We start from the raw sequence: 15143 nt of genomic DNA, 5'->3' as shown, positions 1-15143 counted from the left end.
TCATGTTTTCATTGGGCACCGCTACTTACATAGCTGGTCCTGTTTACACATAATGTTCCATTTAGTCATCACAAAAATCTTTTCTTTTTCCTTTTTTTACAAATGAAGAAATCAAGGCGCAGAGAAAATAAGTAACTTGTAAAAGTTATAAGTGGTCAAGCTGGAATTTTAGCCCTAGTGTTTCTCTGACCCAAAACCAAAGTTTTGTGTTCCAATCTTACCATTAAATTAACCACATGATCTCAGACACTTACCTGCTGTGGCCTCAGTGTCTACTTCTTGTCAAGTAATATTAACTAAATCTGTTTTGGCTACAATTCAGACTTCCAGAACTGTCTTATGCAGGTAGAGCGTGGTCTTGAACTCACATGAAAAATTCCAATGCTTTGGAAAGCAAAAAGTACTAAACAAGTGAAAAATTTTATTGTTAACAAAAGCATAATCTCTGTATCTCCTAATGTGATCCAAAGAACTAATGCATTTCTAACCTGATTAGGACAAGTTCCATACGCCAATGAACATCTATAACGAGTGCCACCACTGATGGCATTGAATTAAAATGAATGTCATTTTTTGCCTAGCCAGAGTTCTTAACTTTGTTTAGCCATAAAGAAGCACTTAGCAAACTTTGTTGTTCCTTCTCAATGAGATATCTCAACTTTCAAACCACCCATCACAATAAAACAGGGCAAGATGCCTAACAATTCTAACTTGATGCACTTAGGTTTACATGTGTATTTTTTCACCAGCATTAAATATCAAATCAGTTTTGATTTAGACAGTTTTCAACTCTAGAATTAAATATATGGAAGTAATTTTTAAGCCATAAAGTGCTACTCAGATTCAAGGTACTAATTTCTATACTAGAAATCTGAGTTTTTTATAAGATTTTATTTATTCATGAGAAACAGAGAGAGGCAGGGACACAGGCAGCGGGAGAAGCAGGCTCCCTGCAGGGAGCCCGATGTGGGACACAATCCCAGGCTCCCGGATCACAACCCTGAGCTGAAGGCAGATGCTCAACCACTGAGCCACCCAGGTGTCCCCAGAAATCTGATTTCTAATAATGATGTTCTTTTTAACAAATCATCTACAACACAAAACCATGTGCATGTTACTTGAAATTCATTTTCAGGGGATTAAACTTTAAAAAGAGATTTTAATGCACAAACCATTTTGACTATTGGCGAACATAATAAAGGATTAGAGTCAGAGTTATATTAAGTAGTGAACTGAGGAAAGCCAGAAAGTGAAGGCCTGATCCCACTCCACATAAAAAAAAAAAAAAACCTCTTAGCCCTCCTGTTCCTTAGTCCTCGTGTTTCTCCTATCAGCTCTTTCCTTGGTTTCCTAGTCCAAGCAAAGATCTTTATGCGCCTTATCCTCCCCTTCACGATGCAATACTGTGTATCAGTTGTTCTCAACCTCAACCATACATTAGAATCTACTCAGGGCCTTTAAAAAACACTGATGCCTTGGCCTCAACCCCAGAGAAATTGATTTCATTAGTCTGGATGAGACCTGGTTAATGGGACTTTTGAAACTACCCAAGTGATTCCATTGTGTAGCCAAGGCTAAGAGACAATATAGGTATACTGTCTAACTCAACAATTTAATTTACCAGGTGAATAATATATTGTTATTTATCACTTATTTGATTCATAACTTGTTCATAATTTGCTAAAAATTTTTTAAAAAAACTAACACCAACTTGGTGTTTCTTTTTTGCAAATGTATACTCCATGACAACATATGTTTATACACGTGGAACATACAGATACGAAAGCAGAAGTAGGAAGGAAAGACATCAACATGATGCTCCAAACATCTCAAAACCCTTTCATATATTAATTGACTTGATCCCATGCATAAGGATGTGATACGGATAGAGCCGTGTCTGTTTTATTGAGTAGAGACGTAAGCTGCATAGAAGTGGGCTGTCTTGCCTGTGGTCACACAACCATCTAGAAGCTGAGCTGGCCTTAGAATCGAGGGTCTTGAGTCTACTGCACCATATGCTGCAGCCTGCTGCACTAGAGCCAGGCACCGAAGTCAGCAGCGAGCTCACGCTGAAGTAGTAAGCGGTGGAAACATAGACCCTTGAGTCCGCGTCTGCCCCAGACGGGAGAACACCCACTAATTAACCTTCGTATCAGAATGGCAGGAGCCCCATGGTTGTCTTCTGACTCTTCCTGAGTATGTCCCTGAGAGAGAACTGATTATACTTGAATTACCTTAGAATTAGTCTTTGTGAGTCATACAAGTGACCTGCATCTATAATATTCGACGGAAAACAAAACTCCAAAACCCTCCCAATCTGCCTTAGAAGAAAATCACTTTCATATTTAATAATACACAGAGGACAGTTGGCGAAAAGACAAGATTTCAGACATTTCTCTGGATTAGATGCTCTGGTGAGCTTCCCCAAGAGCTCACAAAGGTGAGGCTTTCCTCTGTAGAGGCCAAGGGAAGAAAACATTATTCTGAATGTTTGACAGAAGAATAAAAACTTGGAGATTTTTTAATTTAAATTATGGATTTTTAAATTAATAGGCAATTATTTGATAAGGATGGTTAGAAAATAGATATTAAAATGATTTTAATATATGTTTTTTACTCAATTGATTTCAGGGAACTCCCATAACCTCATTCTACTCCACTTAGAGTGTTGCTATTTATAAATACTTTCCCTTTAGAATTTTGTTCTTTGGGAACCAAAATAATGCTCCAACTCTGAAGTTATAATCCACAGTTTGAAACAAGTAATGTGTAACTCAACACCACAAAATCTATGAATTGACTTTCGAAGTTCTGTGCAGCCAAATAGTAGAATTCGGTAAACACTATAGTAGGAACAGAAGGACTCTCTCGGTGCTCCACTAAATATATGTATGATCTTCTTGGTTTCCTTAAGTGTAAAATGAAGGAAATGAAATGAATGACCTTTATAATTTATTTACAGACAAAAAAGCATATGAATTTCTGTTCCGGAGTTGGCTAATTTTTTCTGAAAGATCTAGATAATGGTACATCAGAGGATTTTATTCATCACTCTATTTATTTATGTCTTTTCAAAAGACTTAATTAGTACTTTGAGTTGGACTTGCATCTGTAATTCACAACAACAAAAAAAAAGTATGGAAGTAGAAGAGTAAAAAATTTAATTATTCTTGAATATTAACATTTGTGTATTTGATTGTATTACTATATTATTATATTGTTATATATTACATATAACTGCCTTATATAACAATATATAATGATTATATAATAAATTATAATATAATATATAATGATTATTATATATAATGATATGTTTAATATATTACATATTATGTATTATCATACCATGTCATTATATAAATCAGATCATGTCACTCTTCTGTTTAAAAAGCCCTAGTGGCTTCAAAATTTCTGAAATCATATACATCCTTACTATGGCATAAAGTCCCTACAGATCTGGCCGCCGCCTCCTCTCTTTCTACTCTTCCTTTACATATTTTTCTCTAGTAATGCTGAACTCATTGTTGCTGTTGTTATTGTTGTTAACCGTACTGATAAAATCTACACATCTTAAAGTTCATCTGTTGAAGTATACAATTCAGTGGGTTTTGTATATTTATACAATTACACAACCATTACCATCATGTGATTTTTAAACATTTTCATTATTCCAAAAAGGAACTTTTTACTTATTAATAGTCATTCCCACACCCCCTTTCCTTTATTTGCCCCCAGCCCTAGACAATCACTCATCTACTTCATGTCTCTACACATTTGCCTATCCTGGGTATTTAATATAAATGAGACCATAAAATATGTGAGTTTTTTAGTGACTGACTGAAATCTGTGACTGAAATTGAAATTAGCATAATGTGCTAAGCGTGCTAATCCATTCCTTTGAATTGCCAAGTAACAATCCATCGTATGGCTATACCACAACTGTTTATCCATCAGGTTATGTACCTTTGGATTATTACCACTTTGGGGCCTTATGAATAATATTGTTATAAACACTCATACGTAAGTCTCAATGCAGATTATGTTTGCATTTCTCCTGGGAGGTTACTGAGGAATCAAATCACTTGGTTAAATGGTAATTATGTTCGTCATTTTGAGAAGCTTCTAAACCCTTGTCTAAAGTAGCTGCCACATCAGTAAATACAAATCAAAACCACAATGAGACACCACCTCACACCGGTCAGAATGGCCAAAATGAACAAGACAGGAAACAACAGATGCTGGAGAGGATGTGGAGAAAGGGGAGCCCCCCTCCTGCGCTGTTGGTAGGAATGCACACTGGGGCAGCCACTCTGGAAAACTGTGTGGAGGGTCCTCAAGAAGTTAAAAATAGACCTGCCCTACGACCCAGCAACTGTTCTAGGTATTTTCTCCAAAGATACAAATGTAGTGATCTGAAGGGATCCCTGCACCCCAATGTTTAGAGCAGCAGTGTCCACAACAGCCAAACTGTGGAAAGAGCCCAGATGTCCACTGGCAGATGATGGATAAAGAAGGGGTGGTCTATACACAGCGGAATATCACTCAGCCATCAGAAAATGAAATCTTGCCATATGCGACAATGTAGATGTAACTAGAGGGTATTAGGCTGAGTGAAATATGTCAGTCAGAAAATTATATACGATCTCACTCATATGTGGAATTTAAGAAACAAAACAGGAACATAGAGGAAGGGAGGGAAAAATAAGATGAAATCAGAGAGGAAGACAAACCATAAGAAACTCTTAATCATAGGGAATAAACTGAGGGTCGCTGGAGGGGAGGGTAGTTGGGGGACGGGGTAACAGGTGATGGGCATTAAGGAGGCCACGTGATGGAATGAGCACTGGGTGCTATAAATGACGAATCCCTGAGCTCTACCTCTGAAACTAATAATACACTATATGTCAATTAATTGAATTTAAATAATAAGTAAATAAAGTGGCTGCCGCATACTATATTCCCACCAGCAATGAAGGAGTATTCTAATTTCTTCACACTCTCACCATTGTCTATCTTTTTTACTATAGCCACCCTATGAAGTAGTATACCGTAATGATTTTCATATATATTTCTTTAATGACTAATGATGTTGAGTGTCTTTCCATACATTTATTAGCCATTCATATGTCTTCTTTAGATAAAAGCCTATTAAGATTCTTTGCCCATGTTTTTAGGTGTTTTTTTTTAAGAATTTATTTATTCATTTATCTTAGGGAGGGTGGAGAGAGAGAGAGAGCAGGAGGAATAGGAAGAGAGAATCTGTAGCAGACTCCACCCTGAGTACAGTAGGGCTCGGATTGATCCCGAGATCGTGACCTGAGCCAAAACCAAGAGTCAAACGCTCAGCTGACTGAGCCACTCAGGTGGCCCTGCCCATTTTTAAATTAGGTTATTTGGATTTTCAATTACTGAACTTTAAGGGTTGTTCATATATTGTGAATATAAGACCCTAATCATATATATAAATTGCAAATATTTTTTCCCACTCCATGGGTTGTCTTCACTTTCTTTGTAGTGTCCTTTGAAACACTAAAGTTTTTAATTTTTATAAAATCAGTCATCTCTTTTATCACATTTGTTTTCATATCTATGAAATCGTTGCCTAACTGAAGATCATAAAGACTTATTCTTATTTCTTCTAGGTTATTTTAGTTTCAGCTCTTACATTTCAGTCCCTGATTTAGTTTGAGTTCATTTTTATTTATGGTGTGAGACAGGGTAAAAATCATTATTTTGCATGTGGATACTCAATTGTCCCTGTACCATTTGTTGAAAAGATTGTTCTTTTCTCATTGAATTACCTTGGACCTTTTACCTTGAAAATGAACTGACCATAAAAGGTTAGGGTTTATTTTTGGACTCTCAATTTTATTTCATTGATCTGTGTGTCTATCCTTATGCCATCTTATTGTTTCTTGATTTTATAAGGATCCATTTATCCTTAGGGCATTTAAAATCGCTGACTTTAGGGGCTGGCATAATTTTCCCATTTTTCTTTTTGTCTGTTGCATGATCTTTTACATTATTCATATTTCTGCTAAAATGCCACTTGAGCATTTGAAATATCATCTCCTGGCTATTCTCCTTAAGATGGCTCCACATTCCTGTCCCATCACTCTTACCTTTCCTGCTTTATTTTCTTCACAGCTCATCTCACTCTTTGAAATTATTTATTGATTATGTATTTAATATGTCTTCCCCACTAGAATGTAAGTTCCATGAGGGCAATGATATTTTATATGTCTGGAAAAAGTGCCTGGCACTTAGTAGGGAACCAAAAAGTATTTATGGAATAAAGGCATGAATCATGATGACTATAACAATTTTTGTTTTCAAAGTTATCATGGTTTTTCCAAGCAGTTAACTGCATAATTGAAGCATTCCATTGAACAACTGGCATACCTTCTAATAGCTCATCACATGTTTTAAGAAGGAGCCACTATATACTTTTGACAATGCATATTTGAAAATATCTTTTGTCGCATATGCATATATTTATTCAAACAAAAGTTAATTGAGTGCCAGCCATTGTTCTAGAGAGTCAATGAAGACATAGATATGAAATAGATATAGATATATCTAGATATCTAAATAGGTAATAGATAAATAGATAATAGATAATAATATCTATTTTATAATAGATATAAAATAGATATGATTCATAGAAGTGATTCAAGTATCCTACTTGCATAAAAATCCATGTGGATGTGGCCACCTCACTAGAGCTACTCTATGATAATACCCTTAGGAGTCAGGCCTAGAAATGGCCTCAGAGAAGAAATGTTCTTCATTACAAGGTTCCTTCTGGATCCTTCAACAATTAGCAACCTTCCAATAGATCAAAACCTCACGTTGAATTCCCATCAGTATCGATTTTTTAAAATTCTGCTTGCTTCACTTCCCAAAAAGATTTTTAAACTATATATTTTGGGTTTTTTTTTAAGTAAAAGATAAGAAAAGTCAATTCTTCTACAACAAGTAAGCAATCTTCCCCTTGATTTTTCATCAAGCAGGGCTATTGATTATAAGTAACCCAACCTAATAAGACTTAAGCAAAAAAAAAAAAAAAAAAGATTTAAACTCATATACCGTTAGCTGAAACTTCAGGGATGGGCAAGCTACAGATGAGGCTGAAAGCTAGGTTCATGACTTCTTTCAGTGGGTTGGTTCCCATCTCATGGTAGAAAAATAGGTCAAAAGCTCCAGACACTCTCAGATTTAAAACTAGATGGAGAGAAAGGAAGATTCTTTCTCCTGGAAATCCTGGTAGGCATCTCATTACTCCTTTTTGATTGGATCACCTCCCCATCCTGTAAACAATCCCATTTCTAGAGGATACAGTGCTTTGTTTTAGGCCTAGATAACATGATGCATCCAAAGCATACAGGCTGGGAATAAAGAAGTAGGTGGCTATTCAAAAAGAGATTGAGGTTACAGCCACCAGAATTAGGATGCGTGGATCGTGGGCAGCAAAAGCAACAGGTATCCATTCAAAGCTTTTCTACACGCTGCCAGGAAAGAGAATCGTAATTGGAACATATCATAATAAACCAGCTCATTACAGCATCACAAAATATTTTTCTGGAATGCAATCCCCTAATCCCGAATTATACCTCCCAACACACACACACACACGCACATACACAGTTTTTGTATTACACATGTACACACCAGTGCTACCATTTCCTTTGTTCTTGCCAGAGCCTTGCAAGACCAACTCAGATAACTACCTTCTAGAGATTATATATTACGACTTCGCAGGACCTCACTGCCACATTACAATCCATTTAATCCTAGACCTCTCTAAAATAAGGCCCAGCATGTTAATTAGAGCAAGATGGACGCAGGCCAGAAGCATGAAGTAAAGTCAAATGATGGAAGCAGAGTCTAAAGAAGCAAATACACCCTTGACTTCAAGGCTGTCATTTATATTTTTGGCCAGAAATTTCATTCACTGATACCAATATCTTAATAGAAAACAGAAACACTGATTTTCACTAAAAAAGCTATTTAGTAGCCTCTCAGTTCTGACCTTTTGCGTTTCCTCTTTGCCAATCCTCTTTAGTTTCCGACTGCTTCGTGGCTGTGAGGTATTCTCTCTTCTTACATTTTATGGCCCTGTTACCAGGCAGGTGGAACGCGTTATATGTGGGATGAATACTCTCTCCGACATGCTTTATGGGACACAACAGTCGCAACACAACCCATTAGCCATACCACGGCATGCCCAAGGGCGGTCTAGCTTCAGACCAGAATTTATGGTTGTTTGTCACATTTATAAAACCACAGTGTCATCTTTATTATTTCTATTATTAAAGAATATATTGAGGCAGTTCTTCATATACTTGGCACATATGAAATTTGTTTCCCTTAGATTTTTAGTGCCTTCAGATTGACAGTAATATAAAATAGATATAGTCAGTACCTTGAAGGAGAACCACTAGAAAGTACTCTTGGCAATTTACTCTGTAAATAAAATCTGTTGCATATGTTTCCTTTCAGGTTTTATAGTGGCCTGGGGAACGCCAGCAGTCTATACCCCTTCCATATATTTCTCTGTGCAATATGAGGTTTTCACATTAGAAAGATATAACCCAAATTTCAAATAACTTAATCGGAAATGTGCAGATATATGGGGAAGCACGAAAGTAAAATGTGAAAATCATATTAGTTCCTTTCTTCCATTTTCTAATTAACCACTAATAACGAAAAAGGATTACCAGGTAAACTGAAGGTATATTGAATAAAGTTAAACTATTCCTTTGAGCTACATCGAAGCTATTATATGTTCACATCCACAGATGGTGAGCCGTATAAATACAAAACTACTATAAACTGTAGTTGCTATTACCCTATGATAACTAGTTTTAACAAATCTAGCTCAATTAGAGGAAAAGTTATAATTAAACGTATCTTTTAAATAAAAATATGGGAAAGTACTTATGGTAATTGCAGTTATTCATAATCTAGAAACTATTCATTAAAGACTCTACCATAAAAATCACATTAGTGGATAGTGTTTTGCCCTTGTATTGCAAGTGAACTATGTAATAGTTAAACATTATATTTATTATTATGAAATATGAGAGTAAATTAAGGATAGTCTCATTAAATGGCCAAACCTAATTAATACAGTTCCCAGCGACTCATAATATATGCTAATTAAGCCAGGAACAGTACTCAAGTTTGCTCTGAACTAAGAAGTAGAGATTAAAAGTATCTTGAAAATAAAAATATAGAGAGTGTTTGGGCATTTACATTTGTCTACAAGCAAATTAATAGGCTGACTAAGCAAGACTGCTGGGGGAAACATTAAACTACTTAATAAAGCAAACATCCCAATCATCTTTAAGAACTTTCCCAGTTTATATTTATATAAATACAAGATATCTGTCAATGTATTTCTTTAGACTTTTTTCTTAACTCCTTATGAATCTTTTGCCTGCTAATCTCTGGTAATACTTGGCTCCCCTAATTCCAGTACTTGTTCTGTCCTTAAAAGTTATAAAAGTGGCTTTCTTTCTTTCTTTCTTTCTTTCTTTCTTTCTTTCTTTCTTTCTTTCTTTCTTTCTTTCTTTTTCTTTCTTTTTCTTTCTTTCTTTCTTTCTTTTTCTCTCTCTCTCTCTCTCTCTCTTTCTTTATTTCTGTAACCAAAGTGTATGCGCCCTCTGGGGTCCCAAGTCTTTTGATCTTGGGTCACCTCATCACACTTAATATGGAAAACTAGCATTTTCACCGTGATCCTCATACATATCCCAGCTCAGGATCACCATCAATTCCTAGCTTTGTTACCGCCTCCCGAAGTCATTCCTGGCAATGATTTCCCTTCTGCTGAATTCTCGATCTACATTTTGCATCCACTCTTAAAACCCTCTCTCAGCTTTACTCCAGCCTTCACGTGAGGTGGACCTAACTTGGGGTGCCATCATTTCCCCATAGGTCTCAAAGCACAAAACTCTTGTGTTTAACAGGCTTTCCCTGATGGTTTAGGGTTTGGGAAGATAATACAGCACAGAACACCAGAATTTTAGCCCTCATGGTCATAAATATTTATTGACTATTCCCCAGTCTCCATATTCTTGACCTCTTTCTGTTTTCAGTGCACTCCTCTGTCTTCCAAGGCTTCTAACTGCCTCTCCAGGAGCTGCTGCCAAACCCAAAACTTCTATTACTGAGTATTACATTCTTCCTCTGTTCCACCTTCACTCAAACTACGGTCAAAAGTTCTCCCCTTTCTCAAAATAAAAGCCCTGCTATTCCTAAACAATAGAATCATCTGCCAACGAGATGAATTGTACTACCCTCCTAGAAAGCAGTAGCAAATTATCTGAATAGTCGCATTTTCCCTCAATGTATATTTGCAAATTTTCTTCCATTTATTCATACTGTCCTTTCTAAGTGGCCAGAATATATGTGCATTTAAAAAAAGTAATTGAAATAATGTACAGTCTTGTTATTGTTATAAAGCTTTTAATTTTCAAAAACTGCTAATCAGAGTGTATTTCTACACACAATAATGAATAAATACTTACTAATCTCTGCTTGCCCAGGTAATTTCAAGCTAGTTTCAATCATAACTTATTGCCTATAGAAGCACTAAATATTTTGTCTTTTGTGTACTAACATAGGCTAACCCTGAGAACTTCATTGAAATGTAAATCTTTTCTACTGTAATGTTATTTGAAGATGTTTAGCTTTGATATATATTTGATCACATTTTTATATCTTTTTTACATAGTTTTGTGTGAGAATAGAAAAGAATCCTGGCCTTGGATTTAGTATCAGTGGTGGAATTAGCGGACAAGGAAATCCATTTAAACCTTCTGACAAGGTAAGAAGTGAATTTCTTATTGACAGTTTTAATTAGAAAAACACTGTATTTTACTGCAGAAAAAGAAAGGTCAGAAAAAAATTGCTGGACTTCAAAAAATTTGTCCAGCACCACAGTGCTTGACAAATCCTAAGAATAGGGCAAAAAATGAAGCATTCTCTTTGAAAGGAGAGTTGTTTGTTTTTGGCTTTGTGTTTTGTTCACAATTGTATATATTTTTAAAGAAACCTATACAGGCAATTTGTAACAAATTTTTCCAAAAGTTTGCTTGCAGATCAGTTATGTTGGGAAAATGTTTCCTCATGGTAACAGAATGATTAAATAATGCTTTGTCGCCAGGATCAGGTGATTAAAATCTCTTTAAGGAATATAAGGAATGTATATGAAGCAGTCCTATATAATCAGGGGAATGCCAGTTAGAATGTCTGTGCACCAGAAATACTGCCTTTCTATTTGGAAATGATGTTGAGAATAACCATTCATAGAGTGAAATTAAAATATTCTTAGTTTGGTAGGACCAAGTGTTTACTTAATGTTAACAAATTATCCATCTACTTTAAGGCAAAGAGTATGAAAGTTCAAAATTATCAGAAACATATACTTTTAAAAGCCTCAAATCATTGTTTTATTCATCTTGACCCTTCTCTTTGTCTCTAGTCTCACCTCTCCACAAGTTCTTCCAATGAAAAGTTAATGACCTTATCATTCTTAAGATAGTTGGAATCCAAAAGACATATTTTCTCTCCTTTCTCACCAGCATATACATCCTTTCATTGTATTTCTGGAAGGCACAGGGTAATAAATTTTTAAGTTAGGGATGGACAGACTGCTAAATAGTCAAGAGGTCTGAATGCTGTTGCTTTTCTGCTGTTATTTTCAACTGAAGGAGAGAGTAAATGCAAGGCTTTAAGATCATTGCCTGTAATTCTTCCACTATGACAAATATGAACATTTTATAACTATTAATTTAACTTCTAATTTGTAACATTTTGATGACACTGAACTACTTCTATGATATTATAATTTGCTCTTTTGGTTAAATGCAACAGATATAAAGCTCAAATTGATAATGTGTCCACTGAAAGATTTCCCCCTCAAAAGCACTCTTCTTCGCCTGATTACTCTCTAAAGCACTTCACAATCTGAAAAGTGAGTCTCTATTATTGCAAAATTGATGAGAGTAATTAAAAGTTCCAGATCTGCAGAAGCCTCTCAAGACTGCTCTTAATTTATTGACCACTTTTGATGTCATGCCAAACATATGGTGGATGTTTAGTTAAAAGTGTAGAGAGGATCTAAAGACATTGGGTTTGCCAATTATTACATGAACGTAATTCACTCACAAGGAAAGGGATTAATCTCTTGGGAATTCAGTTGCATTTCTTTAGCCCAGTGTCCCATTCTTGTAGTGGTAGCATAATATTTAGAGTAGAACCCAGTGCCCAAAGTAACCAAAAATGCTAAACAGTAAGAAAGTGAAAAGGAACTTAAAAAAATACCCCTCTCTCCAATACTGAAAAACACGCTGCTTTTTCATAAGTTGGCTAATTCACAGCTGAGAGTGAGGAGAACCAAATTAAACAGATCTTTACATTCAACAGCTATTACCTGAGTCAGAGGTGGGTGCTTTTTGAGGAGTCCTAGTCAAGCAAAAGCTAAATTTTAATATGATACGTATTCTCTTCCAATAAACACCTCATGGATTAGAAGTATTCTCAAAAACCACACTATAGGGGATCCCTGGGTGGCTCAGCGGTTTAGCGCCTGCCTTTGGCCCAGGGCGCGATCCTGGAGACCCGGGATTGAGTCCCATGTCGGGCTCCCGGCATGGAGCCTGCTTCTCCCTCCTCCTGTGTCTCTCTCTCTCTCTCTCTCTCTATCATAAAATAAATAAATAAAACTTAAAAAAAATTTAAAAACCACACTATATTATTTTACTTACTGCTCATGAATGTTTGAATCCTTTGCAGTATCAGTCAAAATTCTAAGTATCCAAGATACTTGAATGTCTCTGAGACATTGAGGATTTCACATATAAGGTAAACAGTAGATTTATTCCATCCTCTTTATTACAATTGATGAGAGCTGTTGTTTCAGCCAACTGCCAAGGACCATCGTGAGATAGAATCCAAAGTGATTACCTGCTATCGAGTTGGACAGAGAAAACATGCAGTGTCAAGTAGTCACCCCAAAAGCCTGGGAATATGGGCTGGGAATATGGGAATGGGGCAAAAGTGAGCTCTCTTGTTCAGTCTGACAGAAGTTCCCATTTAAAACCTGAGGTAGCATGAGTTTACGCAGAAAATACTTAAGACAGTCTGAAAGTTAACTGAGGCTTTAGGGGGAATTCAGGACTGAGCCAGACATGGGGACTGTTTTGTACTGGACGTTGACAGCTTCTAACAGCACCTGGTCTTACAAACTTAACTCCTCTCAAAGACCTCAAGTTTGTCCCAATCAAATATGGTGTCCTGGGGCTAAATGGGCAGAGCACGGTCAGTCCCGCAGCTCACGTCACTGTCAGAACAAGGTTTAATGATTGAACAGACCAGTTCACTTATCATGCAGTTCATTATTTGGGGCTCACCTCCAGGTTACAACTGCTTTTACGTACTTGGAAAGGGAAAAGTGTAGAAAACCAGATGAAAAATGGTCCCACATAATGCCTGCCTCTGCCCTCCCAGGGAAGTGGGTGGAAGCCATGATCTGGTCTATTATCATAGGGAAACATTGCTGTCAGGAGAGCCATACACTACGGAGAGATGAAAGATTTTGATCTAACAAATCTGATGATAATAATAGTAAAAGTAATAAAAATAACAGCCTTTTATTGAGTACCTGTAATGTGCTGGTCACTCTATTTGGCTCTTTATATACATATACTTATCTGATCTTCATAACAACTTGTATTAGTTGAGTATTATTATCCCTCGTTTTGCTGAGGCCCAGAGGGGTTAATTAACTCATCCAAGGTCATTTAGGTGATCTGTGGCAGACAAGATTTGAACACAAATTGATCTGACTCTAAGTCCTTTTCTCTTAATAAGCACTATGATGCATGCCTCTATCTGCAAATGCCACTTAGCAGAAGAGCCACATGATGAATTTATACCCTGTAGAGATGAAACTAATATGATATTCTAATATTGAAAGTATTACAACGTCCTCTAATTAGTCATAGTCTAGATATTTGTTTCAACAAGTCCTTGGAAGTCAGCATGTATTCTCTATTGAACCTAGATAATTAGACGCAGACTGTACACAGTGGATTACTAAGCAATTATATATAGCTTTTAGACTAAGGTATCATGATAGTGGTGATTCTGCCAGTGGAACAAACCACAATAATCTTGGCCTATTTTTGAATGTTCATGGGATAATAACTCGTGTTGGCAAAATTCACATAATTGACCAATACAATTTCCACTGAAAATTGTTGTTAGAAAGAAGAGACTGGATTAAATGGATGACTGATACCACGTTGTTGTAGTGTCTTCATAAGTCATAAGACCCTGAAGATGAGTGGGTTTTTAATGATGCATTCTCATAGCTCATCGTTCAGGGGTTGATATCCCTCCTTGCCTCATTTAAGGAGGAAAGACTAAGCTCCTAAAGTTAAGAGATATTTAAGAAAACTCATAGCCCCTTTCTCTATATGCTCTGAAAGCATAGTACTGAAGAGTCCCATGAAGAGCATCTGGTCGTAGCATCAAAACGGAAGCTATGTTACCGGTATCCCCAAAACACTTGACATCAGGACGTATACATATTGGGGCATTGGAACCAAGCAATCACTCATTCTCCACAGTTTTAGCATAATAACCACGTTAAGCAGATGTCACAGAGCCTACCCATATTTCCACTGATTTGGGCAATCTGCATGTAGACACGGAAATGGTAGGAGGAAGAAATCCATGTTCTTAAAATGTTTAAATATCTTAAACATTGGTACAGGTAAAATCCCAAGCCCAGAGTCATGGCAAATATAAAATATAATCTTCAATAAACCCTACATAAATATCCTGGAATTTAGAGCATTGTACTATACTTCATCCTGACTTCTAAAAGACTGGCTCCAGATGCCGAAACAGCCAGCAACAGGGCCTAAACACTTTTACACCCTTCCCTCCTCACCTAGAAAAACAATGGAACATTTTTTTCTTTGTGTGGAGCTGGGTATTGCATCAAATAAAAAATGTTATATGATTAATGTTAAGAGAAGAAGGATTAGAGGTGCAGAATTGAAGCATTTACTTGATATCTTACTCAGGAATAATAACACCCGGAGGAAAACACTTGGCAGTGGCAA

At 36.4% G+C, this 15143-nt stretch overlaps 1 protein-coding gene and 1 long non-coding RNA gene across 18 annotated transcripts in view; one reads left to right on the top strand and one right to left on the bottom strand.

Moving 5' to 3' along the window:
- LOC112641076 (uncharacterized) overlaps positions 1–15143 on the bottom strand; it is a 78829-nt gene that overhangs the window by 31052 nt on the left and 32634 nt on the right. For 7 of the 10 annotated variants that reach the window (XR_007411619.1, XR_007411613.1, XR_007411620.1 and 4 more), the window contains one exon: positions 12777–13820. The exons of 1 other annotated variant lie outside the window; for it this stretch is intronic. This is a non-coding gene — a long non-coding RNA (uncharacterized LOC112641076). Of the gene's footprint in view, positions 1–9623; positions 11616–12776; positions 13821–15143 lie in introns of those variants that run through there. 2 more of the 10 variants (XR_007411614.1, XR_007411615.1) reach the window with 2 other exon arrangements.
- Positions 1–15143, top strand: part of LRRC7 (leucine rich repeat containing 7) — a 491773-nt gene that overhangs the window by 449943 nt on the left and 26687 nt on the right. For all 8 annotated transcript variants that reach the window (XM_025417997.3, XM_049111806.1, XM_049111803.1 and 5 more), the window contains one exon: positions 10742–10834. In XM_025417997.3, coding sequence (XP_025273782.3) covers positions 10742–10834 — 93 coding nt within the window. The remainder of the gene's footprint in view (positions 1–10741; positions 10835–15143) is intronic.

The sequence above is a fragment of the Canis lupus genome, chromosome 6 (genome assembly GCF_003254725.2).
Source record: "Canis lupus dingo isolate Sandy chromosome 6, ASM325472v2, whole genome shotgun sequence".
Classification (NCBI taxonomy): Eukaryota; Metazoa; Chordata; class Mammalia; order Carnivora; family Canidae; genus Canis; species Canis lupus.
The sequence above is the reverse complement of the archived record's forward strand: the minus strand, read 5'-3'. Positions and strand labels throughout refer to the sequence as shown.